The 15,579-nt window shown below is 41.4% G+C and overlaps 1 protein-coding gene across 1 annotated transcript; it reads right to left on the bottom strand.

Annotated features, from left to right (window-relative positions):
- Nucleotides 1–1,439: 1,439 nt before the first annotated feature.
- On the bottom strand, nt 1,440–14,935 carry LOC138950599 (uncharacterized). Its single transcript, XM_070322303.1, has 4 exons — nt 14,646–14,935; nt 7,594–7,943; nt 4,222–4,578; nt 1,440–3,103 (listed from the first exon to the last, which is right to left on the bottom strand). The coding sequence occupies exons 1-4, from the start codon at nt 14,859–14,861 to the stop codon at nt 2,311–2,313; spliced, it is 1,716 nt and encodes a 571-aa protein (XP_070178404.1). The 5' UTR covers nt 14,862–14,935; the 3' UTR covers nt 1,440–2,310.
- Between the last annotated feature and the right edge of the window lie 644 nt (nt 14,936–15,579).

Here is a 15,579-nt window from a genome sequence, read left to right as displayed (position 1 = left end):
GGTTATTGGAAAGTCGAAAAAACCGCGCTGCTTCAAACACGATTTTTTTTAAGTCGTTTTCTCTAACATCGGTTAATATGACCAGCCGCTTATTATGACCATTTCATCCCGGTCCCAAAGTGGTCATATTAACCGGCGACCACTGTATCTGGTGCAATCTGAGCTAAGCATTATTAAGCGCATGCTGTTGCTTTTTCTGCACATGAACACAAGCAGACGATCAGAGCACAGTCTTTTTTTTTTTACCTCTACTGATTAACATTGGCAATTGGGAATGAACAAACCATCAACCCAACGTCCGCCCTATCACTCTGCACAAAAACAACCATAGCCCGCGCCCCTACCGTAAACAACCTTGTATATGCCCAGTATTGAGTAAACGCCCACCCCCTACTTTGGGCCGAAACCTGTGCATAGGGCATACTACCTAGCAAACGCCCAACCCCCACTTCTTGATTATTGATGTCACAAACATCATTATTGGAACATTTGTGTTTAATTGTTTGTTAACTTACGCATGCGGCACAGAGTATTCATCCGAGTGTATAATGATTCGAAAATTATTCTGCGCGAGCACACACACATACACACACACACACTCTCTCTAACACATGCAGACATCAATATAGTGCATACACAGGCAGGTGAAACACACACACACACACACACACACACACACACACACACACACACACACACACACACACAGGAACTTAAAAACAAAAGGCAAAACTATGTGTAACTTTAAAGTCATCCAATGTATCTTCCGTACTACCAGGGATGTTGCTACAAATTCATACCTATAGGACAAATGTCCTGAGTTCTTCAGCATCAATAGGACATTTGACCGCTTTCAGAAAGTGTAATAGGACATTATGAATTTGCGCCAAATAGCTTATAACACATTCCATGGAATTGTTCCAAAGTCATGCGCCCACACACCCACACCCACGCGCGAGCGCTGTAGAACACACACATAATATCGTAAATACATCAACACAGTGTGCGTATAATGTTGTATTTGTTTAGTTTCAAAGAAACCACACAAAAAAACCAACATGAACAACTTCAGAGCTCTTACTTTGATTAAATACTGCATGATTTGGATAAAAGTTGACAAACAAAATGATCGGTTTGATCTAATGCTGATCTTTTGCAGGCTTTAGGGTTTTTTTTCAGCGGCATAATTCAGCAGGGCCGGACCCAGGGGGGGGGGGGGGGGGTTCCAGGGGTTCCGGAACCCCACCCCTGGAAAAAGCATGTACCTGGCTTTGAGTGTTTTTTTTTTGTTTTTTTTGTTTTTTTTAAATAAATTTTGTGTGTGTCTCTAACAAATTTTATTCAATGTGAAATCCGATGAGAAAAAGGTACCCCCCCCCCCCCCCACCTTCGCTGATTTGCCCCCCAAAAAAGGAGGAACCCCCCCCCCCCCCCCCCTTACAACTCATTTGGTCCGGCCCTGTTCAGTGCTTCGTCTCGTATGGAAAACAAAAGCAGACTACAAATTTAGTCAGTTGGAGTTGTCTCCCGTACTCCTGTAGCATGCACTGATCTAAAAAGAATCCACTATTTTTAGATCAGTGCGCTGCACCGAGACGGTTATACCCAAACGGCGCACTGACAAAAGAAAAGATCCGCACGCGGCACTGACAACTTCAGTGTCAGCTGAACACGAGAGCGTTCGGTCTTTTAGAAGATTTGTATCTTGAAATGAAAATTAACGAATATCGCGCTGCCCGAAGGAATGGAGTACATATCGGACAATGACCACGCTCAGGCTAAAACGATAGGACATCTGACCGACATGCGGCAATGTGAATCGGACATTTGGGGATTTTCATCGTTATATGTCCGATGTCCGACGCTTAACGACATCCCTGTACTACATGTTTCACATTCTGTACACTTGGATCCATAATGTACCTGTAGGTTCAGAAACTGATAGTTTAACTTATCTCTTACAAAAAAAAAGGTTCAAGTGACACACAGTGCCACAAGAAGCAGGTAAAACCAGCAACAGATGGGTGTCATTTTGCATTGTAGTTAACACAAGTAACATACACTGCAACAAGAAGCAGGTAAAACCAACAACAGATGGGTGTCATTTTGCATTGTGGTTAATACAAGTAACATACACTGCAACAAGAAGCAGGTAAAACCAACAACAGATGGGTGTCATTTTGCATTGTGGTTAATACAACAGCAAAAGAGAAGTAGGTAGCAGGGAGTATCATGGGCGTGTCTGGAATCTGCGTATGGCTTCTCTAGTGGGCGATACTGGCGCTCTGGGGGGCATTGTGACGTGTTACATTATGCTATCTCTATTTCAAAAGTGTCAGCAACAGATTCCTCTGGTTCACATTGTATATGTACGTCAACACCACTGGATGCAGTCTCATGTGAAAATATGTTGTTTGTGTCACAGGTCATCGTCAAATTGTGTTTTCTGCTTGCTTCACCTTCCATAACTTCTGCCGGTTCACTGTTTACTTGCGCCACATGGACATTTGGAGCGTTCTCTGTAGCAGACTCCTCTGGTTCAAGCTTAACTTGTACCACATCAAAACTGGAAGTACTTTCTGTAGCAAACTCCTCTGGTTCAGTTTTTACTGGCACAATATCAAAACTGGAAGTACTTTCTGTAGCAGACTCTACTGGTTTACTTATTACTGGCACAATATCAAAACTGGAAGTACTTTCTGTAGCATACTCCTCTGGTTCAGTTTTTACTGGCACATCAAAACTGGAAGTATTTTTTGTAGCAGACTCCTCTGGTTCAAGCTTTACTTGAACCACATAAGAACTGGAAGTACTCTCTGTAGCAGACTCCTCTGGTTCAGTTTTTACTCGCACCACATCAAAATGGGGAGTATTAGTGTCTGCAGCCGATTCCGCTGGTTCAAAATCAGATCTCACTTGCACCACTTGAAATTGTTGATTACTGTCTGTGGCATATTCCTCGGGCTCAAACTTGACTTGAACCTCATGAAAACTTGGAGTACGCCTAGGGTCCGCTGCCTGTATCTTGCGGTAGAGTTGACTGTTGACAGGCACATGAAATGCCAGTGACCTCTGATGTGTTGTTCCTTTCTTCTTTGGTCCGCTGCACAGACACATTAAACAATTCATCACCCTACCAACAAACCAGTTGACAATGAAATGCGTGTATGTGTGTTTGCCTGTAGTTGTATGTGTGCATGTTGTGCGTGTGTGTGAGAGAGAGAGAGAGAGAGAGAGAGAGAGAGAGAGAGAGAGAGAGAGAGAGAGAGAGAGAGAGAGAGAGAGAGATGAGGGAAATATGTGTGTGTGTGTGTGTGTGTGTGTGTGTGTGTGTGTGTGTGTGTGTGTGTGTGTGTGTGTGTGTGTGGTCTGTGTGTGTGTGTGCTGTCTGTGTGTGTTTGTGTGTGTGTGTGTGTCTGTGTGTGTGTTTATGTGTCCACATGCATGTTTTGGGGTGAATCATTTCATTAGCAAGGATGCACAATCTAGACAGCCAATCAGAGTGTCGGACCCCAGTCTTGGCCACAAATAGAACACTATTTATAGTGTGCACTTTATACAACAAAATATACAGACATGCATAATGTATAGTACAATTTGTATGAGTTATGAAGAATTAGAGGGATGAAGAAGCAGCTCACTTGGGATATGAACATTTGTTTTTCATTTCCATAACTGACTTTACTATCCGATTTGTGAGAAATGCACATTGCTTCTTTCCAGTGAAAAGCTAACAGCAAACAGCAGCCTTGCTTAAACCCTGGCATGTGCAAGTTTTGAAGAAATCACCCACCTACACTTTGGGCAGAATGACAGGGGCGGATCAGTTGCTTTGTAAGGGGGGCGGGGGTGCACTTTGAATCGAAAGTGAATGTGATGGGTGCGAAGCGCTCGAATTTGCTAGGGGGGTCCGGGAGCATGCCCCCCCCCCCCCCCCCCCCCCGGAAATTTTTTTGGCCCAAAGAAGCAAAATGGTGCCATCTGGTGCCATTTGAACTTAGAAATGGTTTTTTTTGCTGGAGGGGGGTGCACCTGCACCCTCTGCACCCCCCCCCCCTCGTCCGCCCCTGAATGACCAAAATATATTATATTCACCTGCCAAAACAATGACAAGGAAGTGGGGCATGGATACCATCCCTACGTCTGCACATAAAGCCGTGATTAGAGGATTAAAGGTCCCGTGCTATACACTGAGCTACAACGATTAATCTGAGTACTTACACGGGCTCTGAAGAAGAGATGTTGGATGCTCTGGACCGCGGTTCAGGTGCCCACGCACCAATCACCCGGCCTGCAGTGGATGGTGCAGGTGTACCTGTGGTCGGTGCATGTGCACTAGTGGACAGATCAAGTGCAGTGTACGGGGTGAACGGTGCAGGTGTCCTTTGACCAGAGGAGGGTGCAGGTGTCCTTGCTCTAGAGGAGGGTGCAGGTGTCCTTGCACTAGAGGAGGGTGCATGTGTCCTTGCACCAGAAGAGGGTGCAGGTGCCCTTGGACCAGAAGACTGTGCAGGTTTCCGGGGTGCAGGTGTCTTCGGATAGTAGTTTTTAATTCGCCGATGTGGTCTAGCGTAGTATCTGAGGAATACACAACAATCATCATCTAATCAGAGACAGAATCACAAGAAACACACACACACACACACTTATATTCAACAAAAGTCACGTAAAGCAATATCACACCATATTGCAATCTGTCAGCCTGTAAGTAAAAGATGAACACTGAAAACCAGTTATTGAGACTACATGTAGCAAGGCTTGGCTAAATAAAACCAGTTATTGAGACTACATGTAGCAAGGCTTGGCTAAATAAGTAGAGGTTACATGCCGAGTCTCAGTGATTATCAAAAATAATGGTCGAAGTTAGCGGATCATGAAAAATGCGAGCTTTAGCGAGCTTTTTCATGACCGCGAACTGAGACCATTATTTTTGATAATCACTGAGACGAGGTGTGTAACCTCTTTATTCCTCCTTTCTTCAGTTATTCAAAGAAAAGAGGAGTTTTTTTGCGAAAGTTTGATCGAATCCTATTCTCTCAACCAGTCAACCTGCGCAGGCGATCGATTAATGCGCGGTTGTATAGTTCCGTGCAAATCATTCCATTCTGTTAACACTTCTTGTCAGTTTTCCTATTTTGGGCTAAAATCAAGTACACAGATATGCTGTTATTCTGCTGTGGCGGCAAAGGCAGATATTGTGTGTTCTGTATATGTTTTGGTATCGTTTAGGATAATGTTTTTTCGTCAAATGGGACTAGCAGACGAACTTTTGCACCCGTGTTCCAACGTTAAAAACTGTATGAAGTTAAGTTTTCTGGGGAAAATAGTGTATGAAACCGCTTTATGTTGTTTAAATTGATGAGATGTGTGCATTTGGTTGCGTGTGATCTGTTTATTAAATGAAATATTGTTGAAAACTGACCGTCGGATTGCAGTCTGTTGTCGAAGAAACTGAGTGAAAAGAAGGGGAACTACTCTTGTCGCTAGACAAAGTATGAGTTACTTGCCTTGGGAAATTGCTTGTGATGAACGTCTGATCTAGATTCAGAAAACAACCGAACTCATGGATTTTATATGGAGATTCATGTGTTCAGGCCTGTAGTTGTTAATTTAAATGCGGTATGTTTGTATTGTTTGCTCCAGAGATGTATACTTCGTACATTAGAGCGTTCGGAACTTTTCAGTCGCAAAAAGTAGTACCGAAACAGAACAGCTTCTCAACCCATTGCACTATCGAGGATTCAGGCTGTTGCTGGGTCGTTATTTGTTTGGTTGCTGGGTCATTATCGAAAAATAACTACCCCTACAAGTTTACAGAGGTAAAGAAGCAGAGGGGGGAATAAAACCTATTATTGAGACTACATGTAGCAAGGCTTGGCTAAATAAAACCAGTTATTGAGACTACATGTAGCAAGGCTTGGCTAAATAAAACCAGTTATTGAGACTACATGTAGCAAGGCTTGGCTAAATAAAACCAATTATTCCCCCCTCTGCTTCTTTACCTCTGTAAATTTGTAGGGGTAGTTATTTTTCGATAATGACCCAGCAACCAAACAAATAACGACCCAGCAACAGCCTGAATCCTCGATAGTGCAATGGGTTGAGAGGTTGTTCTGTTTCGGTACTACTTTTTGCGACTGAAAAGTTCCGAACGCTCTAACGTACGAAGTATACATCTCTGGAGCAAACAATACAAACATACCGCATTTAAATTAACAACTACAGGCCTGAACACATGAATCTCCATATAAAATCCATGAGTTCGGTTGTTTTCTGAATCTCATCTGCCGTGCTGAAGCCGTTCATCACAAGCAATTTCCCAAGGCAAGTAACTCATACTTTGTCTAGCGACAAGAGTAGTTCCCCTTCTTTTCACTCAGTTCCTTCGACAACAGACTGCAATCCGACGGTCAGTTTTCAACAATATTTCATTTAATAAACAGATCACACGCAACCAAATGCACACATCTCATCAATTTAAACAACACAAAGGGGTTTCATACACTATTTTCCCCAGAAAACTGAACTTCATACAGTTTTTAACGTTGGAACACGGGTGCAAAAGTTCGTCTGCTAGTCCCATTTGACGAAAAAACATTATCCAAAGCGATACCAAAACATATACAGAACACACAATATCTGCCTTTGCCGCCACAGCAGAATAACAGCATATCTGTGTACTTGATTTTAGCCCAAAATAGGAAAACTGACAAGAAGTGTTAACAGAATGGAATGATTTGCACGGAACTATACAACCGCGCATTAATCGATCGCCTGCGCAGGTTGACTGGTTGAGAGAATAGGATTCGATCAAACTTTCGCAAAAAAACTCCTCTTTTCTTTGAATAACTGAAGAAAGGAGGAATAAAGAGGTTACACACCTCGTCTCAGTGATTATCAAAAATAATGGTCTCAGTTCGCGGTCATGAAAAAGCTCGCTAAAGCTCGCATTTTTCATGATCCGCTAACTTCGACCATTATTTTTGATAATCACTGAGACTCGGCATGTAACCTCTACTTATTGAGACTACATGTAGCAAGGCTTGGCTAAATAAAACCAGTTATTGAGACTACATGTAGCAAGGCTTGGCTAAATAAAACCAGTTATTGAGACTACATGTAGCAAGGCTTGGCTAAATAAAACTTGAAGAACAAGAACTTGCTCTCGTCTTTGCAAAGTATGCAAACGTAGTACAATAACAACTGGATTTTGTTCTTTATCCTGAGCCAATTTCAGAAGAAACCTGACATATCTGTATTTTTTGGATTGAAGAAAATGTAGGGAATAACAATGAAAGCCCTATTGAATTTGTTCGTGTATTTTTAGTTTAGATTTTTTTTATGAAGAATCTCAATCTAAAAAAATCGGGTCTTAAAAAGGAGTGAGTCTGAAAATGGGGGTATGCTTACAGAGGTAATATGAACTGAGAGTCTGAGGAGACAAGGTCTTAAAAAAAAAGGGAGTCTTAATTAATATGGGAGGTCTTAAAAGGGGGGTGGGGGTGGGGGTTCCACTGTATAGTCATTTTGCTTAACCGTTTGTTCATAATGTTTGTAATGGAGCATAGAGTGTAGTGAAAACACAATCCTCACAGGTTGAGCAGAATCCCTGCCAGCATTTCGTCTGATTTGACGTTGAGTGCTGTGACCAGCTGGACCCATCGCTCCCACTGCTGTCCCAGGAACACGGAGCGTTTGCTGTGCTCCCTGCTCGTTTCCCGTCTCCGCTGCTTCCTCTCCTGCCCGCTCAGCTTGGGTCGTTTACATCTGGGTTCAATTTCTTCCACGAGTCTCTTTGCCCTGCTGGAGACGGAATCATCGCTGTCTGTGCCCAGAGTTGGCGTGCTGCCGCTGCTGCACCTGTTTTGATTCCGCTGCGCAGCATTATTGTTATCTTGCAGAAATATCTCGTCACGCTGCATGTCCTCTTCTTCCTCTTCTTCCTGCGGACAGATCAAGTCTTTTTTTTTTCTTTTTTTTTTTGGTCCTTGAATAAAGCATACTGGAAATAGCAGAATCCATGATGTTTGGAAATAACTGTCAAGTTTAACTCAGAGATACTGTAGCAAGGGGATCGCCAACTCTGCGCGCCGCTACATAATACTGCTTGCGAGGTCTCGCACAGCGCCAACGAACGCAATATTTGTGTCCAACTTACTTCCGATGAAGCAGAAATGGATGGATCTCTGCTTGATATATCTAGATTTATTATTATATGCAATTTATATCGCGCACATATATCAAGGCGATTCAAGGCGCAGGGATTTATTTATGCCGTGTGAGATGACATTTTTTACACAATATATCACGCATTCACATCGGCCAGTAAATCTCAAGCCAATTAAGGCGAATATTTACTTTTCACGGCCTATTATTTCAAGTCACACGGGTATTTGGTGGACATTTTTTATCTATGCCTATACAATTTTGCCAGGAAAGACCCTTTTGTCAATCATGGGATCTTTAACGTGCACACCCCAATGTAGTGTACACGAAGGGACCTCGGTTTTTCGTTTCATCCGAAAGACTAGGAATTATTCAGGTTGGTTGTTATTTTCATGCTCCTATTGGTTAAATCGAAGTTAACAATGGTAATATATATTTTAAATGGATGCGATGTTTGTTCTTCAGCATTCGAAATTGTAGTGAAATGCGGAATTTCGAGTTTTAATCGCCACAGAAAAACGTAAACACTGAATGCGAGCGATCGACATCGGTTTCGAAGCTACTGGGTATTTCTCTGTGTTGCTCCCAGTGATGAATTCGAAGTTAATACTAGAAATAAGTATTTTCAATGATCCCGATCTTTGTTTGTTTACTTTAGCATGAGAAATGGTATTATCACACTGAAGTTTTAGATCTAATCGCCACATGAAAACGTAAAACATTTGAAAGATCGACATCGGGTTTGGAGTCCCTTTCTTTCTTTATTTGGTGTTTAACGTTGTTTTCAACCACGAAGGTTATATCGTGACGGGGAAAGGGGGGGGGGGGGGGGGGGGGAGATGGGATAGAGCCACTTGTTAAGTGTTTCTTGTTCACAAAAGCACTAATAAAAAAATTGCTCCAGGGGCTTGCAACGTAGTACATATATGACCTTACTGGGAGAATGCAAGTTTCCAGTACAAAGGACTAAACATTTCTTACATACTGCTTGACTAAAATCTTAATAACCATTTACTATATTCTATACAAGAAACACTTAAGGGTAAAAGGAGAAACAAAATCCGTTAGTCGCCTCTTACGACATGCTGGGGAGCATCGGGTAAATTCTTCCCCCTAACCCGCGGGGGGTTTTGGAGTCCCTGGCACTGGGTATGTTTCGGTAAAAACTAATTAATAGAATGACATTGTCTGTTTCTAAAAGGTATTCCTGATTCTTTAAGGCCCCAGTACTGGGTGTATTTTCGTTTATTTTTGTTGTGAATGTGAAGCTTCTAATTACCCTATTGTTATGCCATTTTGACATAAAGTAGATAAATGACAATACTATCGATGAAAAATAAGAAAAGTATCTTAAAAGGCACACAACTGTTATGCAAATTAATTTATGAACAAAACGCCAAATATGGTAACGCGAAATTTCGATATGCTTTATACAAGATTTTTTAGATTCCAACAATACATGTAGGAACAAAAAGACTTTTTTGATATCATGTACATCAGTCTTTTATCTTGGTTTTGTTTTATGATAAAGCTTTTAAGGTCAATATTTTATCGGCTGCAAATGATTTAAAATGCAGAATTTTGGGGGTAAATTTTTTTTATATAAAACAAGAGGCGAAGCCTTCAAGGCTCACGTAAGAAATCGACAAACAGTAACACAAACTCAATCACTCCGTCACACACACACACACACACAGTACACACACACACACACACAGAAAGAGCATAGGTGAAACTGTGCAAGAAAGCGAGACACTAGATCTAGATCTGTCGTAGCCTACTTACATGGACACGACTGCCAAATAGTCTCGGCCCGCTCAAAATAACAATCACCGAGACTTTCAGTAATTCCATCGCGTGACGTCTAACCAAGTTGTACGTCATAATGTGACGTCAATGTAATATGACGTCTTCAAATGTTAAAGTTTCTACCACATACATACATACATACATACGCACGCACGCACGCACGCACAGACAGACAAAAGTTAGCATCGCATAGGCTACACTTCGTGAGCCAAAAATTACTCAACCGTCAACTGACATACAAACAAATCCATAAAACAAAACTAAGGTGTGCATGCAAAGTATGCCAAATCCCAAGTCTGTGTCTTGAAAATTGAAGAAAATATTATGTAAAAACCTACGATAACACTGAATTTGTAACAACTTTCAGACCCCACAAAACATGGTTTGACATGGTCTTGTTGAGCCTCAGTGACCCCCTGCCTATAATCCTCACACAACATGCCATGATCACTGTCACTATCACTATCACTGTCAGTGTCACTGCTGTTACACTCAAACTGATCACTGCATTCATTGCTCTTTTTTGAAGAATCAGGGCTGAATATTGGCGGTCGCCCGATCGCCCCCGGCAACCCAGGTCTCAAGGCCAACCAGCTTTTACAAATGCATCTGCCTTTGATCTGACCGCCCATCCAGAGCAAACATATTCCCCCTCTGTATTTTTCCTTTGATGTGCCTGTTATGTACCACTGATCCAGTTTCTGGGAAATGTATAGGTCATTGACTGCAGGGATACTCATTAAGATCGTTTTCTAAAATTTAACACCAGCTTTGCTGACCAACTTAGTACAAGTAGTGACAGTACTACTGCTGTCAATTATTTCCCTTCAACTAAAGAAGTAAAACAACAAACCGATCCAGTATATGTGATAAAGAAGAAAAGACAGACCTTCAACAATAGGATAAGGGGTGCAACTCTGCAACTCTTCTGAATCAAAAGCATAAAGATCACCTGTAAACAATAGACCCTATCGGTATTCCAAGCTCTCGTAATCTCTCGCAAGCTTCAGCGCGTTACAGCGATCTCGTGCGAGCTGCACAAGCGAAGGTTCGGAGTTCTCGCGATGTTCAAAGCATAACAAAGAGCGTGTCTCGCGAGAGCTGCTCAGATACCGAAATTCCGAAAAGGTCTATTCTAGGATCAGGAAATCTGAACATCTGTTTGTTTTCATTTGGAAATAGAAATGAAATATAATGCTTTTGATTCAGAAGAGACCCTAAATTTCGGCGCCGACCTTAAACTTTTTTTTTCCAAACTCAAAAAATGTTCCCATTTGTCCAAGCTCAAGATGTAAGATGTCTCAAGTCTTCTTTTCGGTTTCATCATGGAAATATCAGACCAGGTAAACAAAGAAAAACATGTCATACTCTTTCAGTCTTTGTCACAGATTTGTAAATTGTGTTGATCGAGTGTCTTGTCTCTATGTATAGTGAATTCAGTCTCTTTGCGCGATTTTTAAAGTTAGTTTTATTGGTCTACATTTGGGGGGGGGGGGGGAATCCCTACCTACCTACCCTATTTTTTTTTAGCCATGTTACCAGAAACAGACAATTTTTTTTTTTGGCCTTATTTATGAAGTAAGCTGTGGTAAGTTTGGCTGGTATGCAACTTTTATACTTCTGCTTGATATAACAGTAATATTAATAACACACACATAAAGAAAAAGAAAAACAAGAAAGCAACTTAGAAACAAAATTGTAGTCAGCTTTTTATACACAACAAAAAACATAATTTAAATCTAAAAAAATTGCTGATTAACTCTTTTGTTTAAAGTGTGTGTTTATGTGGTAAGTAAAGTTCCATAGTAAAATAATTACTTTGTAAATTGTGTGGTAGGGGGTACATAAAGGGGGTAACTTTTAGTTTTAGTGAGGTTTCGTGTGTGATTGTGTGACAGGGTGTGAATGTTGTTTTGATTTCTTGTTTCTTTGTGGCGGCTTTTATTTTAAATTCTTTATTAAAACAAGGTTAATTATCATTATATTAAAATATACTTATAGCATTTTAGTCATCAAGTTTTGTGTGTGTTTGTGGTAGTTATTAGTAGTGCAAATCCACATGTATGTGTTAGGCGCGTTTGATCGATCTGCGCGATCGCGCTGCGCGTTTGGTGGATCGATCAAACGCGCACACATCGATCGATGTGTGCGCGTTTGGTGGATGCAAAGAACTTATGATACAAAGAATACAAGAATCGTTAAAACGCGCAGCTCTTATACTTGCGCATTTGGACGATCTGTCACAAAGTAAGTCCCTACCACACACATCGCATGCCGGAAGTGAAAAGTTTCAAATACAGGAATGTTCCGAAATATACCCCAACAACGTTTTTGATTACAATTCAGCTCCTTTTTTGTTGTTTTTAATTACTGCTGAGCTCTATTCACATAGGCTCAAGTTAGTTTTATTGCTTCATTCTCTCTTGATTGCTTCATTCTCTCTTCATTCGTTTAACTGATACATGATGGAGAGGTTTAGGCACACACTGCAAGTCACAGTGGAGGCAGATACATCAGCCATGTGTCCCAAATCAAGCTTGATGTCAAGCGAAAAGTTCAATACGGTTGTGAACCACCTAAGAGACACACACCGGCGCACACACACACACACACACACACACACACACACACAAACATGCACATACACCCAGACACATACACACCCAGACACACACACACACCCACACACACATACTGTTTAGACACTTATAGCTAGGCCTACTTCCGGTCATAACTTCCGGTCATTGCCAGCAGACGTGTGTGTGCGTAGTACGATGGTGATTTGTGAGACGGATCGTCCAAATGCGCAAGTATATATATAAGAGCTGCGCGTTTTAACGATTCGTGTATTCTTTGTATCGATCAAACACGCACACATTGATCGATGTGTGCGCGTTTGATCGATCCACCAAACGCGCAGCGCGATCGCGCAGATCGATCAAACGCGCCTAAGGCCTAAAAAAAAAATAGGTGTGGTTACGGTAACCCGACCTACCCTATTTTTAGGGGCCGATCCTATAACTTTTTATTACATTTGTCAAAAAAACAAAAAAACAAAAAACAAAAAAAAACCGAGTGCAAAAAACGCAATGAAAGCGAAAGCGCCCGTGTCGCACACTTATTTCCCTGTCAAGTACCGTACTTTCCGGGTCATAAGGCGCGACTTTTTTCCTCGAGTTCGACCCCTGCGTCTTGTATAACGAAGCGCCTAATCCGTGTATGAAATACGAAAAAAATCAAAGAGACCGCTTGAGTACCAGTCAAACAACTTGTGATAATGCATGTTTCAGCTACTAGGTACTGCCCTGCCTTTGATCTGGCCGCACACACAGATTTCCACTCTGTTAAACTCGGTCACTGACCGGTCACTGACCCCGATGCAGGAAGTGTTTCCTCTCTCAGATATGACAGGGGAACCACCTCTCATGGCAAAAACTGGGTCATTTTGGTGCACCCTATTGGCCCCCTCCAATGGGTGACTGGATTACAATTTTTTTTTTAAAAGAAGGGGGTGCGTCTTAGATAACAAAGCGCCTTGTCACCCGGAAAGTACGGTAGGTTTAATTTGTACACATTAGAAAAAAAAGTTTAAAAAAAAAAAAAAGTGATTGCCTACCTACCTACCCTATTTTTTTTGGCTATGTTACCGTAACCACACCTAATTTTTTTTTTGGCCTAACATATGCATGATAAGTATGAATGTACGTCTTTTGTGTATGTGGTTAGCGACGAGCCACTGGGGCGGTTGTAAGAAATTCCGGCCGGTTGGGATTTTGGGGGGCCGGTGTCACGAAATTTTCTTTCGCCAAAATATTTTTTCTCCCCCACCAACACATTTCACTCATTTTTGTACCAACAACAATTCTTACGCAAAACCATCCTCTGACTACGATTTAGGGGTAAGTTTGGGTTAGGCACAAAAAAAAAATTGTCTGTTTCTGGTCACCCGACCGACCCTAAATTTCGGCGCCGACCCTAAACTTTTTTTTTCCAAACTCAAAAAAAATTTTTTTTTTTTTTGGTGGTAAAGGACAGGGTGAGAAAATGAACAACAAAAACGTGTGAAAACGAAAGTCCGCTGATGATTTGTAAATTATGTGTTGAGTGTCTTGTCTCTATGTATAGTGAATCCAGTCTCTTTGCGCGATTTTTAAAGTTAGTTTTATTGGTCTACATTTGGGGTAAAAAAAAAATTAAAAAAAAATAAAAAATCCCTACCTACCGACCCTATTTTTTTTAGCCATGTTACCAGAAACAGACAATTTCTTTTTTTTGGCCTAAATAGGTATGTAAACAGTTTTAAAATGCGTCAATTTCTGGCGATGTTTGTGAACGAAGATTTCGGGTATGTCTTAATACCGAATTCCCGCGGACGGCGTCGATTGAATTCTTAGTTCACAAACATCGCCAGAAATTGACGCATTTTAAAACTGTTTACATACCTAACCCATTCCCAAACTTACCCCTAACCAGAAGTCAGAGGATGGTTTTGCAGAAGAATTGTTTTTGGTACAAAAATGAGTGAAACGTGTTGGTGGGGGAGAAACAATATTTCGGCGAAAGAAAATTTCGTGACACCGGTTCAATTTATGACTTACCGGCCCCCCTGGCCGGTAGCAAAAAAAGTTAAGGTACACCCCTGAAGAATCATACAAGTTTTTCAGTTTTACCTCACTTCCAGTGGGCGTGGCACTGGGGGGTTGGTCTGTTCGCTCTTGATCCAAAACAACATTTGATTCCGTATCAAGTTCAAGTTCAGCTCCATCCGAATCATGCACCACATTTTCCGTCGCTTCTGAGTCCATTCTAGGCCTTTTAGTCCACTTATTTCCATGAAAAGTCCTTTTTCGAGCCCTCTTCCCACGTCTCTTTGGATCACAAGACATCGTGGCCAAAAACACAAACAGAAACTTGCAAACTTTCAATAAAAAAGACACTGTTCAAACACGAGGGACATCGGCCGCCATTTCTACAAAATTTTGAGTGTTCATTATTTGCTGCGCTGCGAGGGAGTAGCTTCTTATTTCCAACAAGAAACGAAAAGGTAAACGTAAGCTCAAAACACGTGTTTTACACAGGAATTTTGGCACACCCACCTACTTTGAAGGGAAATATATCTGGAGTGAGGTGCCCTAGACCAAAAAAATAAACTACACAATAAATATTAATGTTTTATGCATGCATACATGGCACTTACATTTAAAAACGATAAAAATCGATTTTTGAAGAAAATCTAACCAGTATTGGGTCCTTAAACAGTTGAATGTCCCATTTGAAGTTGAAGCTGAAGCTGAAGCTGTTGATCAATTATGCGATTGATTTATCTTCAGGAATCCGAACAAGAAGCTAGATGACAGGCCTGAACCAAGACCAAAGACCACAGGAACAACACTAGTATGTGTGTGTGCGTCTGCATGCGCATGTGTGTATGAGAGAGAGAGAGAGAGAGAGAGAGAGAGAGAGAGAGAGAGAGAGAGAGAGAGAGAGAGAGAGAGAGAGAGAGAGTTTAACATGCACACTAATCGATTTCATGCATACTTGCAAGCATTCATGCAGCATCAAAAAGTGAGAATTCTGTCTGGCAACTTTAATTGTGAAATCGAG

This window comes from Littorina saxatilis, linkage group LG16 (assembly GCF_037325665.1).
Source record: "Littorina saxatilis isolate snail1 linkage group LG16, US_GU_Lsax_2.0, whole genome shotgun sequence".
NCBI classification, from domain to species: Eukaryota; Metazoa; Mollusca; class Gastropoda; order Littorinimorpha; family Littorinidae; genus Littorina; species Littorina saxatilis.
The sequence above is the reverse complement of the archived record's forward strand: the minus strand, read 5'-3'. Positions and strand labels throughout refer to the sequence as shown.

Coding starts and splice junctions, on each gene's coding strand:
- LOC138950599 (XM_070322303.1), bottom strand. CDS start 14,861: ATGTCTTGTGATCCAAAGAGACGTGGGAAGAGGGCTCGAAAAAGGACT. Junction 4,579..7,593: donor GCAGGGATTCTGCTCAACCT/GTGAGGATTGTG, acceptor TGTATTCCTCAG/ATACTACGCTAGACCACATC. Junction 3,104..4,221: donor ATCTCTTCTTCAGAGCCCGT/GTAAGTACTCAG, acceptor GTGTCTGTGCAG/CGGACCAAAGAAGAAAGGAA.